The sequence below is a fragment of the Erinaceus europaeus genome, chromosome 4 (assembly GCF_950295315.1).
Source record: "Erinaceus europaeus chromosome 4, mEriEur2.1, whole genome shotgun sequence".
NCBI classification, from domain to species: domain Eukaryota; kingdom Metazoa; phylum Chordata; class Mammalia; order Eulipotyphla; family Erinaceidae; genus Erinaceus; species Erinaceus europaeus.
In genome coordinates, this window is record NC_080165.1 from 75,198,598 (window position 1) to 75,224,994 (window position 26,397).

At 35.6% G+C, this 26,397-nt stretch overlaps 1 protein-coding gene across 2 annotated transcripts in view; it reads left to right on the forward strand.

Moving 5' to 3' along the window:
* COL9A1 (collagen type IX alpha 1 chain) overlaps nucleotides 1–26,397 on the forward strand; it is a 103,188-nt gene that overhangs the window by 70,276 nt on the left and 6,515 nt on the right. For both annotated transcript variants that reach the window (XM_007529032.3, XM_060189989.1), the window contains 9 exons: nucleotides 1,376–1,429; nucleotides 2,034–2,105; nucleotides 2,789–2,824; nucleotides 3,486–3,530; nucleotides 4,857–4,889; nucleotides 7,555–7,701; nucleotides 7,919–7,973; nucleotides 9,757–9,945; nucleotides 20,804–20,881. In XM_007529032.3, the coding sequence (XP_007529094.1) occupies nucleotides 1,376–1,429; nucleotides 2,034–2,105; nucleotides 2,789–2,824; nucleotides 3,486–3,530; nucleotides 4,857–4,889; nucleotides 7,555–7,701; nucleotides 7,919–7,973; nucleotides 9,757–9,945; nucleotides 20,804–20,881 (709 nt within the window). The remainder of the gene's footprint in view (nucleotides 1–1,375; nucleotides 1,430–2,033; nucleotides 2,106–2,788; nucleotides 2,825–3,485; nucleotides 3,531–4,856; nucleotides 4,890–7,554; nucleotides 7,702–7,918; nucleotides 7,974–9,756; nucleotides 9,946–20,803; nucleotides 20,882–26,397) is intronic.

Genomic DNA, 26,397 nt, shown 5'->3' on the forward strand with positions numbered 1-26,397 from the left:
TTTTCCAGATTCACTTCCTTTTTACTGATGGTATAAAAATAAGATTCCTGATGACAGAGTCCTCTGGTTTACTTCCCCTATCATTTATCCCTCATTTTGGTTCATTTGAGAGTGTGAACCAAAATTATTTTTGTGGTGCAGAAGGTGGGAATTTTGTCTTCTGTAATTACTTCTTCACTGGACATGGGTCAGACCATCCATACCCCCAGCCTTAATAAACATTTTTAATACTTTAGAGAAATAGAAAATTCAAACGATTAATAAATATAAACACCTTGTTCAATTTCTAGGTAAATGAGCAGGATAATCTTAACAGAAGGACTTATAAATATTAAACAGTGATGTAATATTATTTCACTCTAAAGACTAAATCAAAGACTTTCATTTTTTATCCATTATTCAAGAAATATCCAATAATCACAATCTCACTGTAATTGAACACATATCAGGAATAAAACTTTTTTATCAGAGCATGTAAAATTGTATACTTTTTTTGAGACATGAAGACATCATGTATCATTTTCTCAAAGGGATTATAATTAAATAAAAAATTGAAATTGGAACTCAAAATGAAATTAGAGTTTTGCTTTTAGTTTTACCATTATTATAAATTGTCCTTCCTAAAATTATTTTATTTTAAGGTTTGTTTATGATAAGATTGAAGACATTTATTTCAGAAACTTTATTAAAATCTATGTCTTTTTGTAGGTAATTTAAAGGCAGAGAACTCTTGTGTCTATTTTTTACTCTTTTGGAGTTTAAGATCATGTATCAAATTATGCTTTCAATTGTAGGACTGAGGATATATCTCATGTGAGGGCAAGGGACATGCATCTTGAGGTCCCAAAGGCCATGGGTTCTATCCCATATACCACCATGTGCCAGAGTTGGTCATTGCTTTGGTTTTCTCCCCCTCCCTCAGAAACAAATGAACAAACATATAATAAATCTTGTAAAGCTAACAAACTAAAGACATAATGTAGACCCTCAGGTTTACACTATATCTTAGATATTGTATAGACTTTAAAATGAATATACCCTGCTTAAAAAAAAAATCATGTGAGAAAATAAGCCAGACAACCAAATGATTCAGATGCTCTAAACTACTAATTGCTATTTTATACAGATGTTTCAGATATTATTTCTGTGTTAGTGATGGATAGGCACAATGAACACCATTAAGACATTCACTGAAGGTTGAACCCTAAGGAAGAAGTAGGGATTTTATATAAAGGTCTCTGTTTCCAGTTGAAGATGAGAAAAATATTTTGAGTATACATAATTTTTGTCTAACAAAAACTTAGCTATGGAGTTATTTTATTATTTTATTAACATGATGGCCAAGCATTTAAATATTGTTTTTTTTTTTTTTTAGGGCAGTAGAGGAGAAATAGGACCAGTAGGACCCCCAGGCCTACTGGGTAAACTGGTAAGTAAACTTTCCAGTTCCAGCAGTTTATTGGCTCCACACTAAACACAGTAAAGCAATGACTAAATAAATATAAAGAAGGAGAGAACAATTCAAAGGGTAATTTAATCACCCTTGATTACTATTGTTATGTGAACATGTGCAAATGTAAATATAGAATTTCAGATGATGTCTAGGATACTCTCAGAGGGTCTTTTAATCTGTCTGGTTTGTAGCATTATGCTTTAAAGCAGACAGACACATGAGGTGATACATTTGGCCTTTGGTTGTTCTTGGAACTGAAAAAGAACTATGTATGAATGCCGCCTTTTACTTCTTGAGTAGTGCTTGCTTACACAGCAAGAGAAACATTGCCATCGCAGCACCTTAACTGAAAGAGTCTATTGTTAGGAAAGAGTGCAAACCTGGGAATTTGAGGTCCATAGAAGTGGGCTGGAGAGGGTGCAGGGACTGGTTCCTGTTCTCTTGAGAGTGTGGGAGACAAAGTTATACCAACTACAGCACTTTTACTTTAGATAGGCGGCAACACACCTATGGTTGAGTCTAGCTGTGTACTTTCAGAATAGTAGTAACCTTGATTCTGGAGATTTTTTTTTTTTTTCAGGGTTCTGTTGGCAGCCCTGGCCTCCCTGGCTTGCCTGGGCCCTCTGGACTTCCTGGAATGAAAGGTGACAGGGTAAGATATTTTTCCTCCCAAACGTTTCCTAAATGAGAGGGTGATTTCTTCTAGGTTACAAAATCAAACCTGATTTTGACCCACTGGAGAATTTCTGTAGGATTTGTCATTGAGAGCTATCAAGAAAGACATTTTAAACGGCTGGAAACTGAGATTAAGAAGCACAAAAATTATTTACAGTAAGGAAAAAAATAAAAGCTGATAAAAATGAAAAATTTAGTTGTAACCACATTTCCTATTTAGTTCTCAATTTATGTTCCTACTAGTCAAATTTTAAGTGAATATGATGAGAGAACTCCAGAAGTTGCCAGCAGTTTTTGGACAATTGTCAGTTTTTTCCAGGTCTTCCTGTTATTATTATTTTTTCTTTATTGGGGATTAATGGTTTATAGTCAATAGCAAAATACAGCAGACATTTCTCATTTTCCACATAACAATTCAACCTCCCTCTCGGTACTATGGCATTATGTTTGAGGACCTGAACCCACACCCCTACCCAGAGTCTTTTACTTTGGTGCAATACAATACAGTAAGCCCTGTTATCAGGAGAGAGACAAGTGTAGAGTTCTCATCTGCCACATTATTCATATTTGTGGTTATTTCTAGTCTAATAAGAGTAGTTGGTTTGAAATTATGTAGTTAGAAATTTCAAAATATTTAAGCACATGTTTTGTTCATTACAGGGTGTAGTTGGTGAACCTGGTCCAAAGGGTGAACAGGTAGGTGCAATCATTTTGAGTGATAAGAGATACAGTGTCTAATGTGTATTGACTTTGCTTTACCACAGGAACACTGACTGTTTTATTTATGGGTTTTTTTTCAATAATATAGACTAGAATTTTTTTTTAAATGTGCTTTATGGTGAACGAAACCTAGAGTATAGTTCAATCTGTAACTTTATCTAGCTGGAGCTAATGATGACTTTACCTCCAAGGTTTTAGATTGTTCTTTCTTTGATAAGTGTAGCTCTGTCTCTTGTTAACCACTTATATCTGATTGCGCCTCCCATAACCTCTCTGTAACACTGTAAGTTTTTCTTTAATACTTCAAGCTGTAAGCAAATTAAAGTAATTTCTTTCCTTGGGTACCTTTTTTTTTTTTTTTTTTTTGCTGTTAGAGTACATTTTCTAAGATTATACAATTATAAAATGTCTACATAAAGTGACTAATTCATATTTTTGGCAGAAACTCAGCCACATCTAGTTTGTTTTTTCTTTAGACTATTCTTTGATTTGGGAAACTGAAAAGCTACTAAATGGATTTTTGTATTTCTACATGATCTTGGGGAGACAGTGGGTAGGCATTTATGGATGCTTATCAAGATTGAGAGATTGAAATTGAGTTAAGGAACAAAATGTGACTTTAAATATTATTTTTTAGGGTGCCTCTGGTGAAGAAGGTGAAACAGGAGAAAGGGGTGAATTTGTAAGACATTTTTTTCCTTGTTAATAACATTGCAGAGCATTACTGATTTTGAAGTGTATTTCTTCTCTCTGAAACTACTATCCTGCTGCTTTCTTTAAAAGGATGAAGGTGTTTCTTATATATGTTAATAAATAACCTCCCACCCAAGATTGCAGCAAAGATCAAGTAAAACAGAGTGGAAACACTTAAATTGATAGAGTTTGCTATAAATGTGAAAAACAGTGCTCCCTCCATTAGTGATGGTAAACTTTATTTTGATGTAACATCTAGGTATGCAAGGTGTTTCTTATATGACCAACAAAATTCTATTTGTGTCTCTCTTGGGGAAAAAATTAAATTTGATTATAGTTAGAACGCTGAGACAAGTATGATTGTGAGTACTTTTTCTAGTCTAAAATCCTCAAAAGAAGTTACTTGCATCCCCATTTGAGGCTGAAATTCTCCAAGAAAGTGGCGGGAATGAGAATAAGTTTCCTTTATTGCCAGATCCTCTGGATTGGCTGATAAATCTTTATAGTATTGACATAATATTATTGAACCTTGCGGCAAACGCTAGAAGAAGAATTGAACCTTGTGTGAGAACATGTTTGGTTTTTAGGAGGTGGAAGTTATAGATCTCTCATAAAAAAGTTTTAGGAACATTTAGGACAGGAAAAATTCTGATCATATTCTACTGAGATTTTTAGCATTTAGTTAGTTATAATTTTAGCATTTTTAGTTAGTTGTAATTGAATACAAGTTTGGTATCTTTTGACTTGAATATTTTAATTATTATTTTTTTCTTTGCACCAGGACTATCACTACATGACTCCATATTTTTTTCTTTAATTAAAGTGGGGGGGGGCAGAAAGAAGTCATTTAAAGAAATGAATATATATATATATATATATATATATATATATATATATATATAGTACTGCTTCACCAGTTTTGAAGTTCCCTCTTGCAGTGTCTACCGCTGAGGACTTGAAACCATGTCCTTGAGCATGGTGATGTGTGTTATACTGGTGCGGTACCACTTTTTAATTCTCAAAACCTTTTAAATCTTGATATAACCTTAGAAATTACTAATTCAGCCTTGTTAATCAACAGATAAATTAACCAAGGACTGGGTGGTTATGTATCTCACACAAGGTCACAAAGTAGTTCAGCTAGGACTAGAATCCTGATTTTTGTCTAATTTTGTAATTCTTGTATGTATGTGTTATCAAAATCGTTCTGTACATTAAAAAAAATTCCAGCAGCACAATGACCTTTTATGTTGTCAGGGAACTTTATCAACTGTGAATACATTATTCTAATGTAATTTTGTTTTTATTGATTTAGGGAGATGTAGGATTACCTGGCCCAAAGGGATCTGTAAGTATAATAAGTAGTGATACAAAAAAATAAAAATATAAATATGTCTGTAAAAAAATGCATTGTTATTTTTTGAGATTATTATATAAATTTGATTATTAAAAAGCTTACCTTCAAGGAAATGAGTGTCTAAATTTAATCTTTGAATAATGGATTCATCCAAAGGAAAGAGAATTCACAGTAGTGTAAATGGATCTGCCTTTAAAACCAATTACTCTAACAAAAGGTGGTTTTTGTTTTTTCATATGTTGGGTTGTTGGACTAATTATGAGATTTTTTATGCAAAAAGTAATCATAACTTTTCTGACAGCCCAATAATTCAAGAAATGTTCTATGATAATTTCTTTGACAATTTTTAAAAAATATTTTATTTTAATGAGAGAGAGACAGAGAAGAACTTCAGAGCACTGCTCATCTTTGGTTTATGGTGCTGGGAACTGAACTCAGGAGCCTCAGGTTCAATGAAAGTCTTTTGGATAATTATTATGCCATCTCTTCAACCCACAAATGGGTTTTTAATGAATTAGACTTATACATCCTAGTAATAAGAGCAGATAGCATAATGGTTATGCAAAGAGACTCTCATGCCTGAGGCTCCAAAGTTGCAGGCTCAATCCCATAAGCAAGAGCTGAGTAGTGTTCTGGTGTTTCTCTCTGTATCTCTCTCAAAAATAAAAATAAAATATATATATATATATATATATATATATATATATATATATATATATATAAACTGAGGTGTCAGAAAATGCCATGGGCTTCTAGAGTCTATTTTTATTTTTATTTTTTAAAAAGAGCATTTCAAGTGCCATCTACCAGCAACATTTATTCTTTAAATCCTTCCTATTTTCGGAATCTTTCCCATCCTGTCTATTTTTGTCCAAAACATTATCTTTATGGCAGCCACGGTAATCTAGAGAAAACAAACAAATAAACAAAGCCACTACTTCTTACACCTCTTAGAATCCTTTAAGAGGGCTGGATGATGGAGCACCTGGTTGAGTGCACACATTACAGTGCACAAAGATCTAGGTTTAAGCTTCCACCTTAAACCCACCTAGGGGACAGCTTCATGAGTAGTGAAGCAGTATTGCAGGTCTCTTTTTTTCTCTTTCCTCTATCTCCCCTTCTTTATAAATTTCTCTGTCTCTATCTAAAATAAATGAAAAAATAAATAGTTTTAATTTTCTTTCAAGAACAACATTTTATGAAATAAAGTCATATTTTGGCAAACAAAACACAGGTTTTGATGAAATGATTTCCACCCTGACAACTTCTTCTGCATGTATGGAACTGCCTTCTTAATAGAAGTAATTTTGACAAGTTGATTTAGATTGAATATCAATTTTTTTTTGTATACAGAGAAATTGGAAAAGGCACACTTAACAGGCTTCATTTAGATGTGTATTGCTTCATCTTCTCTCCTCCAGGTTAAAATACGTGAATACTTGAGTTAGCTCTTTCTAGATAAATGATGCATTTGATAAAAAGAAAAAAACATAAAGTTTCTTTATTAAGATTCACATCTTGAACATTAATATTCTCTTGCTGCTTCCTGGGTTTTTTATATTTATTTATTTATTTATTTTCCCTTTTGTTTCCCTTGTTGCTTAACTTTGTTGTGGTTATTGATGTTGTTGTTGTTGGATAGGACAGAAAGAAATGGAGAGAGGAGGGGAAGACAGAGACAGGGAGAGAAAGACAGACACCTGCAGACCTGCTTCACCACTTGTGAAGGGACTCCCTGCAGGTGGGGAGCCAGGTCTGGAACCTGAATCCTCATGCAGGTCCTTGGACTTTGCAGTGCGCTTAACCAGCTGCTCCACTGCCTGACTTGCTGCTTCCTGTTTTATCTTCTCATTCTTATTCTCTAAACAACAGTACTTTGTAACTATACTATATCACAAATTCCACTAGAAGTAGTTTTTTAAAAGTGAATTAATTTTATCTCTTTTAAAAGCAGTTATTGCATGTGAGACTTTAAAAATGCTTTTAGTGGTTTGCTTTGAGAAAAAATATAGTACGTATATGCTTTGTTTCAAGCTTTTTAATATTTAGATTTTGACTTTGTTAATACTTAAAGTTGTGAATTTGCATTTTTTGTTTCAGTATTTAAAAGCATTGATCTTAAATGCCGCATTTAAATCTATTTTTTAAATTTATGTTAGTATTTTATAATTCCTGGATACATATAGCATCTCCAATTCTCAAAAAAATATTATAAATTTAAATAATGTATGTGCTTGGAAACCTCTGATGTTTTCTGTATCGGTAATATACAAAGGACCGTGTGTCCTATGAGCTCATGATATTTTTGTGGTTAGGAAAGTTACAAGCCTTATTAAAAACTGACTTGCCATTAGCAAGCGACTTAAAGTATAAAGAATATGATTTAAAAGCACATTATTTCAGCTAATATTTTGAAATAACAATGATACCAAAAAGAAAACATAAATGAAAATCTATGTAAGCTGGAACTGTTAAAGAGACTGGTGAGTACCAGGATGTTAATGTCTTCACAATGAAGATCTGTAATCTCTGAGTAAATACCTCTTTGAAGATAGAGTTATTATACCTAAGATTTCCTGTAAGGGCTTGTATTAATATTAATCAGACACATTATTTGTGTTTAGTCCTCATTTTACTGTATGCTAATTTGTTCTAGGTGGGCAACCCTGGAGAGCCTGGCTTGCGGGGACCTGAAGGAATTCGGGGGCTTCCTGGAGTGGAAGGACCCAGAGGACCACCTGGGCCTCGAGGCGTGCAGGGAGAACAGGGTGTCACTGGCCTTCCTGGTACCCAAGGCCCTCCAGTGAGTGATGGGTAGTCCCAGTGGGTTCCCTCTGGAGACTCTCCCACATTAGTAGAAGGGGTGGGGTAGCAAGATTAACCCAGACAGCAGCTCCTCGACAGCCCAGGTGAAATCTTATAAATCCAGTCACTTAGTTCCTTGCCAAGTCTGTCAGCTTGCTACTTAACAAAGACCTCTTTATGACTCCCTGTATACCTTTTTTTCTTTTCTTGAGCAGGGTCGAGCACCGACCGATCAGCACATTAAGCAAGTTTGCTTGAGAGTCATGCAAGGTAAATAAACCATGATAACTTGACATTTTGTATGTTTTAATGGTGAAGATTTTGAATAATATTAATGGCAATTCTGCTTTATTCAGTCTAATATCATCCACAGGAGAGCTTATAGCCTTAAAGAGAAATATTATCTCTGTGGGTTTTCTTTCTTGCTAGAGGATTAGTTACCAAATGAAGTACACACACACACACACACACACACACACACACACACACACACACACACACACACACACACACACGGTGGGGGAGACGTTCTTTTTTGAAGCACAGATTCTCAGCACAAGGAGTTGGGTTTGAGCCCCACACTTGCAGGGAGAACACTTCATGAGCAGTGAGGCAGGTCTGCAGGTGTCTATCTTTCTCTGTTCCTCCACTTTCCTCCTTTCTCTCAATTTCTTTGTTTCCTGTCAAATGAAAATAAAAAGAAAAAAAAGAACAAAATGACCTCCAGTATTAGTGCTGGCAATTACAAGTAAAAATAATTTAAAAATTCTATTATGTTTTTATGCATAACATTGACCTAGGCTTTCTTTGTGCATTTTATTAAAGTGATCGACACACTCTATGTAAGTAAGAAGCATAGGCCACTATATCTACTCATGAACCACATATGGAAAAAAAAAATAGTAACTAGCATTTTACCAAAGTGATGATATATTTTCACAGTCTCTAATATTTTCCTGATTTTATCTGTAGCTATGCAATGCCTATTTGACATAACTGTGTCAGAATTAATCTAGTCTGAAACACACATAAAATGAAAATATGGAAAAATAACCTTGTATCTGAGGATATCCTATAATGTTGGAGACTTCTCATGAATATTGTCTTATTCTTTATGAAGTAACATTTTTCTTTTGTATATACATGAAATAGTGCAGTTCCTGTAGAAGACTTTTAGAGTATTCCAGAATGAAATTGTCACTTCTCTATTTGAAAATCAATGCTGCAGACATTTTATCTTGAAAAATATTCAGTTTTAAACATTGCAAATCTAGACACTATACTTATATTTAAATAGATTTTAAATTTCGGTTATAATTGTGCTTCTAATTAATCTCCTTCATACCCTAAAGCTTTAAAAAATTACATTAGACTATATCTCTTAGAGCATTTTAATGGGAAAATATTCTTGTTCTTCATTATTTTAGGGGGGTAATTCTTAATTATTTAGTGGCTCTGAAAAAGCCCACATTTAAGAGAGACGGTGATCATTCCCAAGGATCAGAACCTTTTAAATATTTATTGCCTGTTCCAAATATGGAACAAGCTTTTAAAAAGGAGAAATTATAAGAAGTCATAAGTTCTCAATATTTCAGGATATTTAATACCTTCAAACTAAAAAAAAAAAAAGAAACTAGCTCTCAAGTTGTGTCTTAGTACTCAATCTGGACAAAATCTTTGGGTTCTGGATATCCACTTTTTCTAGTAAGAATTTTTTTTCTAATCTGAGTTTTTATAGAACCAGCTAGGATTCATTCAGGTCATGCATGTATCCTTTTAGAACACCACTGATGCTCAAAGCCCTTGTCTCAAAACAGCAGCACCAAATATATCCAGGAAGTGTTGAATATATCAGCACTAATGACACTTTCTGGCAGAAAGCCCATATTAAAAAAAAACTGGTTCAACTTCCCTCACTTCCCATCATTAATTTTGAAATTCTTGTGACATACTTAGTAAAGAAAGCACTTGAAATATTTCTGTTTTATTTTATAACTGGAGTTAGTTTCATGTTTCTGAATTTTTCTGGATTGTTTTGTTTATTATGTTTTAGAGCATCTTGCTGAGATGGCAGCTAGTCTCAAGCGTCCAGACTCAGGAGCCTCTGGTCTTCCAGGGAGGCCTGGCCCTCCTGGGCCCCCTGGCCCTCCTGGAGAGAATGGTTTCCCAGGCCAGATGGGACTTCGTGGACTCCCAGGCATTAAAGGCCCTCCTGGTGCTCTTGGCTTGAAAGGTCCTAAAGGTAAGGAACAATACTGCCCCTTCCTGATGCATTCATACTTCCTATCAAGCTCCAGGTATCCTGTGAAATGAGCATTCTTCTCTTTTATAATTTTGATGGTTGCAGGTTAGAAAACATGATGTAGTCTCTTGACTTTGCTATATTATAACAGACTTATACTCAAGCTAAGGTCTCTTTCAAGTACACTTTGTCTCAATCATAGTCCAAATAAACTCCATAGGATCTAGTATAGTATCATTCAGTTATTTACTTATTTAGATCCTAAAGTTATTGTAGAGCTTTTCCAAGATGGAACCGAATCTTACAATGTTTTCTTTTGACCTGTTATTTAAATAAACTATATATATGTTACTCAGGGTATAAGAAGAACTGTGTCATCTTTTTTTTCAAAAGTAAACAAATCATTTCTTAAAATTTATTTTGCTTTTATTTTGTTGGATAGAGATAGAAATTGAGAGGGCAAAGGAAGATAGAGAGAGCTAGAGAGACACCTATAGCACTGCTTTGCTTGTGAAGCCTTCTCCCTGTAGATGGGCATCAGGAGCTTGAGTCTGTGCCCCTGTGAATGGTAATGTGTGCACTAAATCAGGTGTGCCACCATCCAACTCCCCTGTACCTCTTCTTTTAATAAGTGACTTTAAGTATTTAGTTTTGATTATTTTTTTCAGCTTGAAATGCAGCCTAACTTTACTTCTTTAATATCTAAACTTACAGCTTCTTTTATTTAAAGCATACTAGGAGGCCAGGTGGTAGTGCACTTGGTTGAGTGCACATGTTGCAATGCACAAGGACCCAGGTTCGAGCCTCTACTCCCCACCTGCAAGGGGAAAGCTTTATGAGTGTGGCAGGGGTCTCTGACTCTTTCCCTTCTCTAGCACCCCCTTCCCTCTAAATTTCTGGCTGTCTAATAAATAAATTAAGATATTAATTTTTTTTAAATAGGAGGAGGGTTCAGGTCCTGGAACATGATGTCAGAAGACCTAGAGGGGGTTGAATTGTTATGTAGAAAACTGAGAAATGTTACACATGTACAAACTACTGCATTTTAACTTTTGTTACAGTATTCTATAATTGACTGTAAACCATTAATTCCCCCCCCCAAAAAAAAGAAAAACAGAAATACATGCTATGAGTTTTCCAACTCAATATTTAAACAAAAAATGGTATTAGTGTTCCCATAGTATCAGGCTAGTTTGATAATAATAAAATATTCAACTGTCTTCTCATGAAAAAATAAAGAATATTTAAAAAAATAAAGCATATTAAGCCTTAATAGTATTTTGCAAAAAAAAAAAAAGCTTGTGAGTATATTAAATATTCAGTAGGGCTTGCAGAAGGACTTGCCTCAGATGGCGGATTCGAGTTAAGATGAGTACGTCAGTTTGGAGAGTGTGTCTGTCCTGGATGCTTTACAGAGAGGACTAAGTACACTGCAGAATTTCTCTATCAACATGAGTGAGTGAGTTCTTTGGGCAACTTGACAGAGAGGTGGCATCAAAAACAAGAGAGGGACTTAAAAAAAAATAACTCTGTGCTCCAATTAGGAATAAATATTCCCATGTGAATGGTCAGAGGGCAAGCAAGCTGCCTTTTTGGATCTGTAAATGAATCGCTGATGCATTTGGCTAACTACACCCTCAGCTGGAACAATTTCATTAATTACATTTACTTTTTCTTTTGGCATGTGCAGAACTGTGTGAGCCCTAATTGGGGCCTCTTGTAAGTCTGGTAGAATTTCAAAGCTTTCAAAGGCTGAATAAATTCAAAAACACACAAAGAGAGATCAAAGTTCATTTTAAAGAGAACTGAACATTTGTTTTCTCTGAAAGAACTTCATAGCTATTCATCTTTGTCCTGTATTCAGTACTGGTTCAGGAAATCATGTTGTAGGCGTCTTCTCTGGTCAGTCCCCACTCACTCTGCAATCACCTGGAAAAATCTCACTCTGTGATGGGTCGTAGGTATGATTGGCTCTGTCTCCTCAGTGTTTCCTAATTTCACCCTAGAATAGTAGCTCTGAGTGGTCCCTGGACCGTCGACAACACTAGGGACATTGAAAGGAATGCAAGTTCTACAGCCCCTTCCTCCTGGCCCCACTGGATCAGAAACTGTGGAGATGGCATCTAACATACTGTTCATTAAGCCCCCAACAAATTCTGATGCAGTTAAATGCAGGGATATAGAGCAGCCACTCACTTTTACCACTGAAAATGAAAAGGAACATCTTGGAGTAGCAATAGAAATCACATCCCTATTTTCTTTGGCTGAAAGGAAGTCTCTGCATTTGGGACAGAACTTAACTTTGATTAAGTAACTGAATTCTCTTGAAGTTAACTTAATGTGACTGACTGCTAGCAAAGTCCGCCTAAGGCTGTGTCTCAGCCTGTTTTGCTCACTGGTTGCACCTGGGGAGTCTGAAAAAACAATGCTTGAGTCTGCTTCTCAGATATACTGATTTAATTGATTTGGGCATTGGTATTTCCTAAATGATTTTAATGAGCAACCAGGTTTGTGAACCATGGAAACCATGTGAAATATTTTGGGATACTTTTGGGGCAACTTTCAGAATAATTCAATTATAGCTGGGCTGTATTTGATTGTCTCTAGCAGATGAACTTATTTTGAAAAGAAAGAAAAATACATTTCTATGTTTGGAAGCTGGAAAGTGTTTCTAGTGCTGAGGTCAATTCTCACGCAAAGTTTGATGGCTGAAAAGACTTCTAATTTTTCCCTCAGTATTTGTAAATCCATCTATAATCTAGATGTGATACAGAACTTTTCTTTTTTCTCAAGGAATTTCTTTCCCCAGCCTCCTCCATTCCTTTCTTGTCATTGGTTTCCTTCAAAGCAACATCCTCATTTGATTTTACTTCTTAAAAATTAGGGTGTAATTACCAGTTAAGCCAGAGCAGTGCTCTGGTCTCTGTTTCTGTCTGCCCCCCAGTCTCCAACCCCGTATTTTTCTCTCCTTAAAATAAAATAAATAAAAATGAGATGTAGCTGAGAGCAGTGGCAGATTTTTCTTTACGGACTAACTCGGTCACTTAGATGACTTTACATATACATTAGCAGTAACATTTAATAGAAAACATATAATGTTTTTTCTGTTATCCAAGGCTTATAGATATTTTCCTTGAAAACACTCTACCTTTTAAAATTAATGTTGAGTTAATTAAAGAAGAGGTGCTTCATTTAACCTTTGGATTTTCTCCTATATCTAATAAATACTGAATGGTAAGAATTTTGCTCTGCTTTGTAGTAGGGCACCAAAGTAAAAACCCTGGGTAGAGGGTGAGGGTGGATGTTTAGCTTCATGGGATGGTGGTGGGTCTTTTGGTGGGAATGGTGTTTATGTAAAAAAATTTTTAAAAATTTGCTCTGCTATATAGTCACTTTGGGAATATTTTTATTCCAGAGGAATTAATGCACACATACTAAAAAATTGTTTCACTAAAGCTTTTAACATTCTAGGCCATCCATATATCAATCAAATCATTGGCTCCCTCCTAAAAAGTTATTTTGAAAGTATAGTGGAATATTTTAAATAGGTGCTAGAAAAAATACAGCTTAAATCATACTTATAGTTTCACTGTTTTCATTGATGTGTTCTATACAGGGCTATACAAACACATTAGGACCAAGGTCTATACTTTATGTACTTTCATGTATATACTCAAGCAGAATCATGAGAAACAGCTATATGGTCTTATGTTTTCTTTGCTGAGCATTAAATTAGTCTTTCATGTCATAAATACTATTTTAATTTATTTGCCACCAGGTAGTTATTTTGGGGCTCAGTATCTGCCAGACAACTTCGATGCTCCCAGTGGCCTTTTTTTTTTTTTTTAAATGATGAAGACAGAAGTAGAGAGAATAAGAGAATAGGAGACATTTGCAGCCTGCTTTATCCCTTGTGAAGCTTCCCACACAGGTGGGGGATGGGAGCTTGAACCCTGGTCCTCACACTTGACCACGTGTGCTTTATCTTATGAACTACAGCCCAGCCCCCAAAATACTGGTTTTCAAAATCTGGACTAATTTTAAATCCTTTATGAGTAAGCCTATATTTTTTTAAAAAGTATTTTAGTAAGTCAGACAAATGTGTCAATATGTAAATGAAGGGCTGAAAAATACATATGTCATAACTCTGACTAATAACTTTTGTCAAATTCGTCTGCTTATATGGAGATGCAACATCAGCTACAACTTTAAGATAAATGGCAACTCTAGAGTGATAAGATATTTTTAGTTTTAGCGGCTCTGTTCGTAATGAGCTGTTTTGCTGCTCAAACTGCATAGTTCCCTTTATATCTTATTTAAAATTTATTTTACAATCTATTTGGATGTAGTTTCTGACACAGTGAGCTAACAATGGTGGACCTTTGGTTTCTTGAGCCAGTTGTCATATAGCTGAAAAGATGTTAAAAGGGTGATAAACAAAACCAGACTGTGTACAATTTGCTGTGGGGCAGCAGTTATATGTGACAGTCTTACAGTCCATCAAAAATTTGTTTTTCCATGATTGATAATTAAAAGACAGTATCACCACTCAGACAGCAGTCTTATCCCTTGCAAGCAACAGTTAACGTTGCTGTAGCTAGCTTCACACCAGAATGTGTCTAACTTCCACTATTAGTGTGAAAGTTACATGTTAATTTGCAATCTTCTGTCTCATACCTTTAGAAAACATACTGATTTTCTTCATACTGCCAGCCTCCTGCATTACAGTGATATGACATTTAAATTGCTAAATTAACATTGTTTAAAATTTTAAAGTGCTAATTGTCATCTTTCCAATACAGTAAGGTTATATTGTAAAAAAATTAACTTAAATGAAAGTGAGCTTAACCCGAGCTCTGTACTCTTACACAATATTTATATAAATTAAACATTGTTCCCCTAGTCATTTTATGGAGATGAGGTTGATAATGGTTCACAATATAATTATTGACACATGAGTACAATTTCTCATCTCCCTGTGATAGGTACCTGCACACCACTCCTACCCCCTCCCCCAACTTAGGTCCTTCCTTGCCTGGGTCTCCTAAGCTCTCCCTACCCCTCCCATGCTCTCCTCCCCCAGAGTCCTTTGCTTTGGTGCAATGTACCACACCCAGTCTAAGTGTCACCTGTGCTTTTCATTGCTCTGCTTGTTTGTTAAATTTCTCCTATAAATGCGGTCATGTGGTATTCGTTCTTCTCCCTTTGGCTTATATCACTTAACATGATTCCTTTGAGATCCACTGAAGATGAGGCACAGGACAAAACTTTATCTTTTTTTTAAAAAAAAAAAACAGTTGAATGCTATTTCATTGTATCTATATCACACCTATTTTAGTCATTGATCTGTTATTGGGCATCTGAGTTACTTCTGAGCTTGATCTACTACATATTGTATTGCTATGAACATAGGTATACAGGATCATCTTCAGATAGGTTTCCTTCCCTTCCTTCCTTCCTTCCTTCCTTCCTTCCTTCCTTCCTTCCTTCCTTCCTTCCTTCCTTCCTTCTTACTTTCCCCAGGAGAATTCCATTATTATAGGGTAGGTCCATTTCTAATGTTATGAGAAGTCTCTAGACTATTTTCCACAGGTATCAGATCAATTTACATTTCCACTAGAAATGTTAAAGGGTTCCATTCCCCTCTATATCCTCACCAAGATTTGTTTCTATCCTTTCATTTGCATGCATTTTTACAAGTGTAACGTTGTTGTATTTGTCTCATTGTTGTCTTTATGTGTATTTTCCTGATAGTGACTTTGAGCATCTTTCCTTATGTTGTTGGCCCACTGGCCCTCTTCTTTAATGAGGATTCTGTCCATGTTATCTCCTTTACTTTTAATGTTTTTTCCCCTTATTGCTGAGTTTATGGAGATCTTTATATATTTCTGTTGTTCACCCTTTGCCTTTTGTATGTCATAAAAAGATCTCCCATTTTGTAGTGTCTTTCTGTTTTAGTGTTGGTTCCTTTTGCTGTGCAGAAGCTTCTCAATCTGATGTAGTCCTGTTGCTTCATTTTTTTATTTTGTTTTCTTTGCTGTTGGATATGAACCTCTGAGGCTTTTTTCCATCATAAAAATATGAATACAAGAATACTGATAGCTAAAATTGAAATATAATAAACATTCACTTCATAATTAGAAATTTATGATTATTTGATTTATACACACACAACTGTGCAGATGGTTTCTTCCTTTTTGTGTTATGTTCCTGCCTTTGTTTTTAAAACTGTAACTATTTTGACACAATATTAAATGGGATTTTATTGATGGGGAGATAGGAGTTGTTGGTGGTTTACCCAATAAATTTTAATGCCTGAGTCTTTGGATGTCCTAGGTTCTATTCCTAGCAACAGATATTGAGTAGTGCTTTCATATATAAATGTTAAGATTTGACATATACAGATTTGGGGGAAATGGCTATGTATAGAATCTGTTTCAGAATGCTGTTGTATCTTCTAAAAGCGTAGTATAATAATGATTCAATGTTATATGTTTAAGAAAGTAGGATAATGGGCTCTACCTGGAGCCATAGAAGTCAGTTAGGACCAATTAACTAAGGTACAGGGCACTTTGTTAACGAGATCTGGTTTCTGGGACTGGTCTCTATAGAGACCAGGTAAATCAGTGCAGTTTTTCTCTATAACTGCTGAATCCACAACTTCAATCAACTGTGTAGCAAATGAAAAGGACTGGTTACAATCCAAAGCAGATTCCCTATAATGTGTGAAATGTAGGGTCTTGTGACAGCACAATTTACATTTTATTTATTTATTTATTGGAAATATTGACAAGACCATAGGATAAGAGGGCTACAATTTCACACAATTCCCACCACAAGAACTCCATGTCCTATCCCTTCCCTTGAAAGCTTTCCTATTCTTCATCCTTCTGGGAGTATGGAACTAGCATCATTATGGGGTGCAGAAGGCAGAAGGTCTGGCTTTTGTAATTGCTTCCCCACTGAACATGGGCATTGATAGGTTGATCCATACTCCCAGCCTGTCTCTCTCTTTCCCTAGTGGAGCAGGGCTATGGGGGGGCAGGGTTCCAGGACACATTGGTAGGGTTGTCTTCCCAGGGAAGTCAGGTTGGCATCATGGTAGCATCTGGAACCTGGTGGCTGAAAAAATTAAGATATAAAGCAGAACAAGTTGTTGACTAATCATAAACCTAAAGGCAATAATATGCAGATGAAAATTTGGGGGTCTCCATTTTGGAAAAGGCTAGTAGGTCTATTTTAGGTATATTCCAAGGGGCCCATGACTTTACCTTTAGTTTTTGCCTGTGTCTGACAGCTAACATGCAGGTGGACCCAAAGTATTGTCTGGGGAAATGTTCCTAGCTGTGGCCATGGAATGCGAACTCAGAGATACAGGAATGCAGAGGTTACATAGGCTTCTGTGCTGACTATGGGCCCGGGATCAAACTAGTGGGGTTTACAGTTAACAATATTCACATACTTTTCCCATATTTGAGAACTAGTCTCTTCCCTGATCCAGCTTTCTAATCCTTTTATGAATTATGACAATTTACATTTTGAAAATTCATTTTTATTTTATTTATGTATTTGTTTATTTGAAAGTGAGAAGGGGAGAGAGACATTTAATAAAGATTTCTTTCCCATTGTTGTCTTCTACCAGCCTACTTTCTTTTATTCTTCCCAGTAGGTAATCACTATTACTAGTTTCACTATTACTATTACTAGCTATACTAACAGACACTTAGTAATTCATCAGTCCATTCTTTTTTTATATTTATTTTATGGAAAAAATGAATGAAATTCTTATTTAGCATCATTAGTATATACTATTAGACCTACCTGGATAACCAAGAACCAATGAATATATTTTATTTATTTATTTGTTTGTTTATTGTCAATATTTTGTTTATTCATGAGAAGTAGAGAGAGAAAGAACCAGACATCACTCTGGTACATGTGCTGCCAGGGATCGAACTCAGGACCTCATACTTGAAAGTTCAATGCCTTATCCACTTCGCTACCTCCTGGACCATTATATTTTATCATTAAAGGACATTTGATAAAAGCAATATATATATATGTATTTTTCCTTGCATGCTTTTAAAAATAAATCACAGGAACGGGTGGTGGCGGTGCACCTGGTTGAGCGCACATGTTACAGTGCTCAAGGACCCGGGTTCGAGCCCCCAGTCCCCACCTGCAGAAGGAAAGTTTTGCAAGTGGTGAAGCTGGGCTGCAGGTGTCTCTCTTTCTCTTTCCCTATTTACCCTACCCTCTCTATTTCTGGCTGTTTCTATCCAATAAATAAAGATAATAAAAAAATTAAAAATATTTAAAAAATCACATTGCCCTTTAGCAAATGATAAAGACCTTCCATTTTTCACTCAACAATATTTCTTCATTTAAAAGAGCTCTTTAGCTTTTCACTGCTACATACTATTCCATTCTGTGACAGTACCATAAAATATACATATTACTTTTTATTATTAAAAGGAAACACTGACAAAAACCATTGGATAAGAGGGGTACAACTTCACACAATTCCCACCACTGGAACGCCATATGCCATCCCCTACCCTGAAAGCTTTCCTATTCTTTATCCCTCTGGGAGTATGGACCCAGGGTCATTATTGGGTGCAGAAGGTGGAAGGTCTGGCTTTTGTAATTGCTACTGTGCTGAACATGGGTGTTGGCAGGTTGATCCAGACTCCCAGCCTGTCTCTTTCTTTCCCTAGTGGGGCGGGGCTTGGGGGAAGTGGGGATCCACCATAAAATATTTTATCCTTTAGTAAACATATAAATTATTTTAAATCACGTCCTATTTCAGCATGGCAGCAATGAACAACACTGTATACATTCCATTTTTGTTCAATTGTCAACAGTATGAGAATAGCCACCAATCTAACTTAAAATAAATATGAGAAATAGGGGATAAGGCAGTGGTGCACCTGGTTAAGCTTACTTATCACCATGTACAAGGACCTGGGTTCAAGCTCCTGCTCCCTATCTTCAGAAGGAATGCTCCATGAGCGCTGAAGCAGGTCTGCAGGTATCCGTCTTTCTCTCCCCCTCTGTATCTCCCCCTCCCCTCTCAATTTCTCTCTGTCCTTTCAAATAAAATAAAATAAAGTGAAAGAAAGAAAGAAGGGACCAACGGAAGGAAGGAAGGAAGGAAGGAAGGAAGGAAGGAAAGAAGGAAGGAAGGAAGGAAGGAAGGAAGGACAATGGGAAAAATGCTGCTAGGAGCATTGGATTCACAGTGCTGGGAGCAGTGAATTTTTAGTGTAGGCACCAAGCACCAGCAATAACCCTGGTAGAAAAAGAAAGTGAAGTATACTTTTATTTTTCAAAAAAAGTTAACACAGGTTATATATCTTCAGAATAAATTCTGATAAGTGGAATTGCTAGGTAAAATGGCATATATATATGTATATGTATATATATATATATATGATATTATATAGTCAACTTCTCAAATTTGTATGCTTATGGACAATGTATAATGGTGTATTTTTCAATGAGTTGCCTACAAATGTTCAATTAAACTGGGATCTCTTTGCTCTTCTATCTTAAAATAACTTTTTTAAATTTATATTTGTTATGAGGTTAAATTTATGAAATTTCTAATGTATTCTGCCTTTTCATTTCTCACTCATCTTCTTTTACCTTTTCATGTTGATTTCAGGAACTCTTCAAATTTTGCATCATAATAAAAGTTCAACTCAAAGTCTTCTTTTGAGTCTTAAATTAAAATATCTGATCCACTCATAATTTATTTGGGAAAAGCACCATAGTATAAGGAATAGCCCCTCCTCCTTTTTCGCATATGACTATCTACTTCTTAATTTCTTCAACTATTCTACTTTTTTTTTCCACATCAAGGTATATCACCTTTAGCAGATCAAATTCCTCTATGCATTTAGAAATTTCTATTCTCTGTCTAACTTGTCTTGCTATTTATATACCAGTACCATGCTGTTTTAGTTGGTTTAATATATCGTGTAATAAATTATCTTCATATTGCCTTTCTTTTTGAAGTTATTGCAGCTATTATGGATAATAATGTTTTTCTATATTAATATCAGAACCCGTTTTGTAAGCTCCAAATACTAAACCCTTTTCAAGTTAAAAAAAAAATATGAGTTTTTATTTAGATCATGATGAAAATCCAGCAAAAGTAAAAAAAAAAAACTTGTTTCTCAAGTCCTTTTATAGCCCTTAGAAATGTTAATTTTTATGTTGGATTTGCATGTTTCTGATTAAACTTATTGCTAGCTAGCATTTTCAATTCATCTTTAAACTGGTTGTATATATGCAAGTTATTTATTTCCATATATTAATTTTACTTTGCTACTTTACTGAACTCTTTTTTTGTTTGTAGTAATATTTTGAGTTGCTTTTCTAGGATTTAGAGTATATACCCACATCAACTGAAAATAAATTTTAACTCTTGAAAAATGATAAATAATAATAATAAAAGTGATAATATAAAATGATAAATATAAATAAGCCTACCTTTATAATGCTCTGAGTGGAATGGAACTTCTGTGTTTCCTGTTAACTTGCTAACATTTTGGTTGAGATAATTTATTTTATCATATTAAAGATATAGCCATTGGTTCTTAGTTTATTGACTGTCATATCGGGAATATTTGTGTATAATTTTCTCAAATGTCATGTTTGCATCTGTGGAGAGGATAATTTATTTTCCCTTTGTTTCTATTAACATAAATAACTCAATATTCTCTTTCCTGTATACTTACTGCCATCTAATTTGTGACTTTTTTGGTTTCTGAATTTTGACTGTTGAAGGTTTAAAAATATAAGTTTTTATAGATGTATAGAAAATAATATTTTTTTTTCTTATGAAATGTAGGTGACATGGGAGAAAGAGGTGAGCGTGGCCCTCCAGGAAGAGGTCCCAAAGGTCTTCCAGGAGCTACAGGTCTCCCTGGTAAGTTGTGTGGGAGTTTAAGGTGGAGAAATAGATTGCAAACAAGGTTGCTGAATTGAATAACATTTAAAAAAAATTGTTCTTTGGTTACTTGAGCATATTAAGTGATACCTGGAATGACTTGAATTGATTTTTCCAGACCAATTTTAATGGAGTTAAATCATCTGTAAATCATGTCTGTATTCTTTGTGAAAAAATCACTGTCAGGACTTGAAATACACATTTCTTGAATAGATGATTTGAAAATTTCTGTCACAGCCTAACTTCAGCGCAGTTGTTAATAAAATTCTGACTGAATAGGGCCATATTAATAGCTCAGTTGATAATTTCCTGTTTGTTATTTTGTAATAAAAGAGCAACAGAATAGTTCAGCCCAAGTTTTCAACCAGAGGGAGTACTCGAAATTTTATTTTGAAAGTTCCTCCTTCAAACACCCAGTTGCTCTCAAAACTCATATTGAAAAAATAAATAAGTCTGGACATTTCTACTCATAGCCACAAATAATTATGCACAAGCTACATATCACAGTTGCACCAGCTGAAGCAACAGAGCAGCCTCTGTGTAAGGAGGCTGTACTATGTCACTGGGCTTCTGTGTTCTCTTTATACACTGGTTACTCTTGTGAGTCTAGGCTGCAACTCACTCATCCACTGGGTAATGACTTGCAGCCCAACCACAGAGGCAGCAGAGCAGGGAAAAAAGCCATTTCAATTTGAGAGCATGAATGACATGCATTCTGTAGCAAACTCTTATAGTTACTGAGGTAGGAGGCCCCCAAGTTGCTGTAACTGTGGGAGGTCAAAGTGAAAGGGACTGCATAGAAGAATAGTACAGCAGTTCCATAATGGATTTGGAAAAGTTAACTTAGTGGAATTTAGAAAAGGAAATAATCTTTTCTAATTCTGCCAGAGGCTTACATATTCAGTCATGGTTATAATTGCAGCCAAAAACATCATTGCTTTCTAATTATCCATTTCATTGCTCCTGGGGATTGCTTTCTCATTAAGAATGTTCTAGAATACACGAATACATTTGAAGATAGCTCAAACACTTCTGTGTAGGTTCTAAAACTGTGATTCAAGGACCCATCAAGTCATGACTAGGAGGCTGGGCAGTGGTGTACCAGGCTGTGAACACATGTTACAATGCACAAGGGCTGGGGCCCCAGCTGCAGGGGGATAGCTTCGTGAGTGGTGAAGCAATGCTGCTGTAGGTGTTTCTCTCCTTTCTTCTCAACTCTTCTCTGTCCTATCAAACAAACAAACAGATAGAAAAGAATGGTTGCCAGGAGCAATGAATTCATTTTGTATTCACCCAACCCCAGTGAAAACCAGGGTGGCAATAAAGGACTCTTTAATAACTGGGAAAGGAAAAAAAATCTGGGTTCCACAATTTATAGACTCCCTGGGTTCAAATCTTGATTCTGTTGCTAACTGTATGACAATAAACAAGTTACTTAATTTCTCTGTGTTAGTTTCCACATTTAAAGAGAGTGATGGGGCCAGAAAGATATCTCACCAAGTAGTGTATGTGCCTCACTTTGTATTGATCCAGGTTGGAGTCACGGCATTATAGGAGAGTGCTGTGACTCAGAGATAACTGTGCTCTTCTGGAGTCTCCTCCTATGTCTCTCTCTCTCTGTGTGTGTGTCTGTTTATTTAAATGTAAAAATAACCTAGGAATGGTGGCACCCCATATGTATGAGACCCTGGTGTTGCAAAAAAATAAAATAAAACAAGAATAGTGATGATAATAATAGTAATATCTCCTTGATAATATACATCTATGAATTAAAGAAAATCAGTTATGTAAAGTGCTTAAGAAAGTTTCTTGTGAATAGTAAATGCTCAAGAAATGTTGGTTGTTACTACTATTATTTATTGTAAAGTGTTCACTTTTTTTTTTGAGGTAGGTGAAGAAGAGCCAAAAGTAAAACTGTACCCCCTAAGCTCTTGCAGATTTTTTTCTCTTGCTCTTTATCAGTTGTAATCACTACTCTTCTATCAGTCAGAATTATCCTTAATATTTCATACATTCTATTAAAAAAAACTACTTCAACTGCAAATCACAAACACAAAGTACTGTTTCACAATAAATCATTTTACTGGCCCATTGTCCACTGAGAGTCGGGGCTGTTTTTAATCTCTGTGGTACAACTTGAAATATGACTAGGAATGTGATTTCTCATTTCTTTTTCTAATATAATAGAACTTCCTAGAAAAATATATAGCTTACCTAAAAGAAAGAGCCTACAGAACAAAATGTTTTAATATTTGTTGTCCTTGTTGGAATTGGGACCTAAAAATCATCTAAGATAGAAAAATATCATCTGATTATTATTCTCTATGCTAGTATATCTGATGTATTTGAAAAACTTACAGCAGATTCCTTCTTTATCTATCAATTATCAGAATCCCTTTATTCTTTTTGAGCAAGCTTAGTTCTCTGTCTCTCTTATATGTATTTCAGTTTGTTCAGTTTTAATGTTGCATGACCAAGTAGGGTTCTGATACTACACTGCTTAGTATATGGATATTGTTATAGCCATCACATTGACTGTCATTTGTTGGCTATGATGCTCTGTGCTTAAACAGTACTTATAAGGGTGGGGATAGATAGCATAATGGTTTTGCAAACAGAGTCTCATGCCTGAGGCTCCAGAGTCTCAGGTTCAATCCCCTGTACTACCATAAGCCAGAGCTGAGCAGTGCTCTGGTAAAATAATAATAATAACAATAATGAAGTAACAAATACAGTAAAAATAAACTCTTAAAAAAGAGAGAGTACTTATAAATCATTCAGTTTGCTTCTTATAGCCAGGAGATATATTTTAAAAATCCTGGGTCTGGAGTTAGTTTGCCAGCATATATGTTCTGCTATTTCACTTTCAACTCCCCTGCTTCCTAATGCTTTAGTTTCCTCTCATATTGAGAAACCTAAGCTTGCTTGCTCTGTAGACTTACTTAACATGGTCAATATACATGTTACTACATAGAAAACTTTGGAGAAGTTCTTTCCAAGTGGCAAGCACTCTGTGAGATACAAACCTGTAGTATAGCTGCACCATTCACTCTAACAAAGGTCTCTGGCAATAAGTGGTGGAGGTGAATAATCCTCCCTGCATCCACTTATCCATATTATCCACATGTTGTAGATAATGATAGGCTAATAGTTCAGTCATATGACTTGAGACCAGTTCCAGTGTATCCTGAACAGTTTTAGGAAAAACGCTTTAAGTGGATCCTGACTTCCTCTCTGTGCATTCAAATTCACTAGAGAAAGTGGTAAGTTAAATGATGAATCGGGTATATGTGACCAACAGCACTGTGAATTCTAAGTTGAGATACTTTTTTCTTCTTGAACTTGGAATGCAGAGCTGACAAGTACTGATGAACCACACTAGATGACTGGATGTTATTCCTTTTTGTCAAAAATGTGTAAGTAGGTGAGCTCTGCTTATGAATATTGAGTGAGAACATACACACACACACACACACACTACAATCCAAATGGCACACTCAATTTAGGCTTAAATTTAGCAGTAGTAATTTATCCAATTTTATTGCTGTGGCAATCTTCTTTGGTTGTGGGGCTTTTATATAAACAAGCCTTTTTACCAATTCCTTAAACATACATGCTTTGTCAAGCTCAGTAAGGAAAGCTCAGTGCAAGGACAGATATGTCAGTACCTGGCACAATAAAAAAATTAAATATACAGTGGATTAATCATCAATAACACATTTAAAATGAAAATTATTAGCATTTTTTAAAAGACATTATACACAGGTCTTCATTCCGTAGTATTTTCGGTCCTTCAGAAATGTTCCACTAGAGAATGGCTTCCATCAGTGTAACATCACTGCCCTCTTGTGTCCATATTGAAAATGACATAGGCCTTCGCTTAAAAAAAAATCATGAAATGTTTGACAATAATAGTTCTATTAGTCCTTTACTTTCAGAAAATGTCTGTTAGTATTTATAAAATGCTCATGAGGCAGACAAAGCAGAATCACACTTGCAATTTGGACCGGTCATTCCCCCAATGAGATCTCTATGCAATCATTTTAGAGTGATTTTGTGAGTAAGCACCCAAGGTCAAGGTCATTATAAATTGATAATCTGTTAAGTGGAGACCTATCCTCTTCCAAATCTCTCTCTACAGCTACCATTTCTATAGCAAAAAAACTTCAGAAAAAAATATACTTAGTTTTCTTGGGGCTGGGTGGTGGCACAACTGGTTAAGCCCACACATTACAGTGTGCAAGGACCCAACCCAGGTTCAAGCCCCCCGTTCCCACATGCAGGGAGGAAGTCTCATAAAGCAGGGCTGCAGGTGTCTCTCTGTATCTGTTCCTCTCTATCTCACCCCTCCTCTCAATTTCTGGCTGTATCTATCCAATAAATAAAGACAAAAAATAAAATAAAAATATGTACTTCATTTTCTTGCTATAGTTAGAACTCTAGAAGAATCAACACTACCTTTTGGCTCTTGTCAGCTTAGATCCAATGAATATACACATACAAAACACATACAGAGAAACCTATGTCAAGGGAGTCAGTTGGTATTACAGTGGGTTAAGCGCAAGGACCAGCGTAAGTACCCCAGTTCGAGCCCCAGCTCCCCACCTGCAGGGGAGTCGCTCCACAGGCAGTGAAGCAGGTCTGCAGGTGTCTTTTTTTCTCTCCGCCTCTCTGTTTTCCCCTCCTCTCTCCATTTCTCTCTGTCCTATCCAACAACAACAACAACTACAACGATAAAACAACAAGAGCAACAAAAAGGGAATAAATATTTTTTTAAAAAAGAAACCTATCTCAAGTGAAATAAACCCTCTCTTGGGATGTATTGAAGTAGGGAACTAAAATATTAACATATAGAATCTTTTCCTCCCACTTTTTAAATATTCATGTGTCAGAGAAAAAATTCCCTTAAGATTTTAAGCTGTAGGCTGGCTTTACAATTTTTTTTGAACCTAGAGTTTGACGCTCAGAATGAAAAAAATGGGAAGACTTTTTTAGATAAATGTCTTTTCTGGTGCTGAGAAGGAGACTCAATGCCTGCATTGCCACACACACCACCTAAGTTAGAGCCCCTATACCACATGCGATGTACTGTGGCAATGGGAGAAGTTCCGGTGCTGTGGTGTTTGCCATTCTAATCTGAATGAAAAAGTGACCCAGAGAGATGAACTCATGTGCGTGTGAGTTCGTAGTCTCAGTAAAAACAGATGCTATTTCCCAGTTTCACTTGAAAATGATGAGAGGGTGTGGCAGCAGTGGCTCTTCCCACAAGCACTCTCTAGTCCATCATGTCCCTCAGTCCTCTCTGATGTCTCCCTTTCTCTGGACTATCACTGGTCAATTTCTTTTTCTTTTTCACTTTTTTTTTTTAGTGCTTTAATACTGATTTACAAAATTATAAGATAATAGGGGTATAATTTTCTACCATTCCACCTCCATCAGAAACTGTAGTTTTCTCAAGGTCACCTATATGGGCTGATTCTGTAATTGTCTATCTA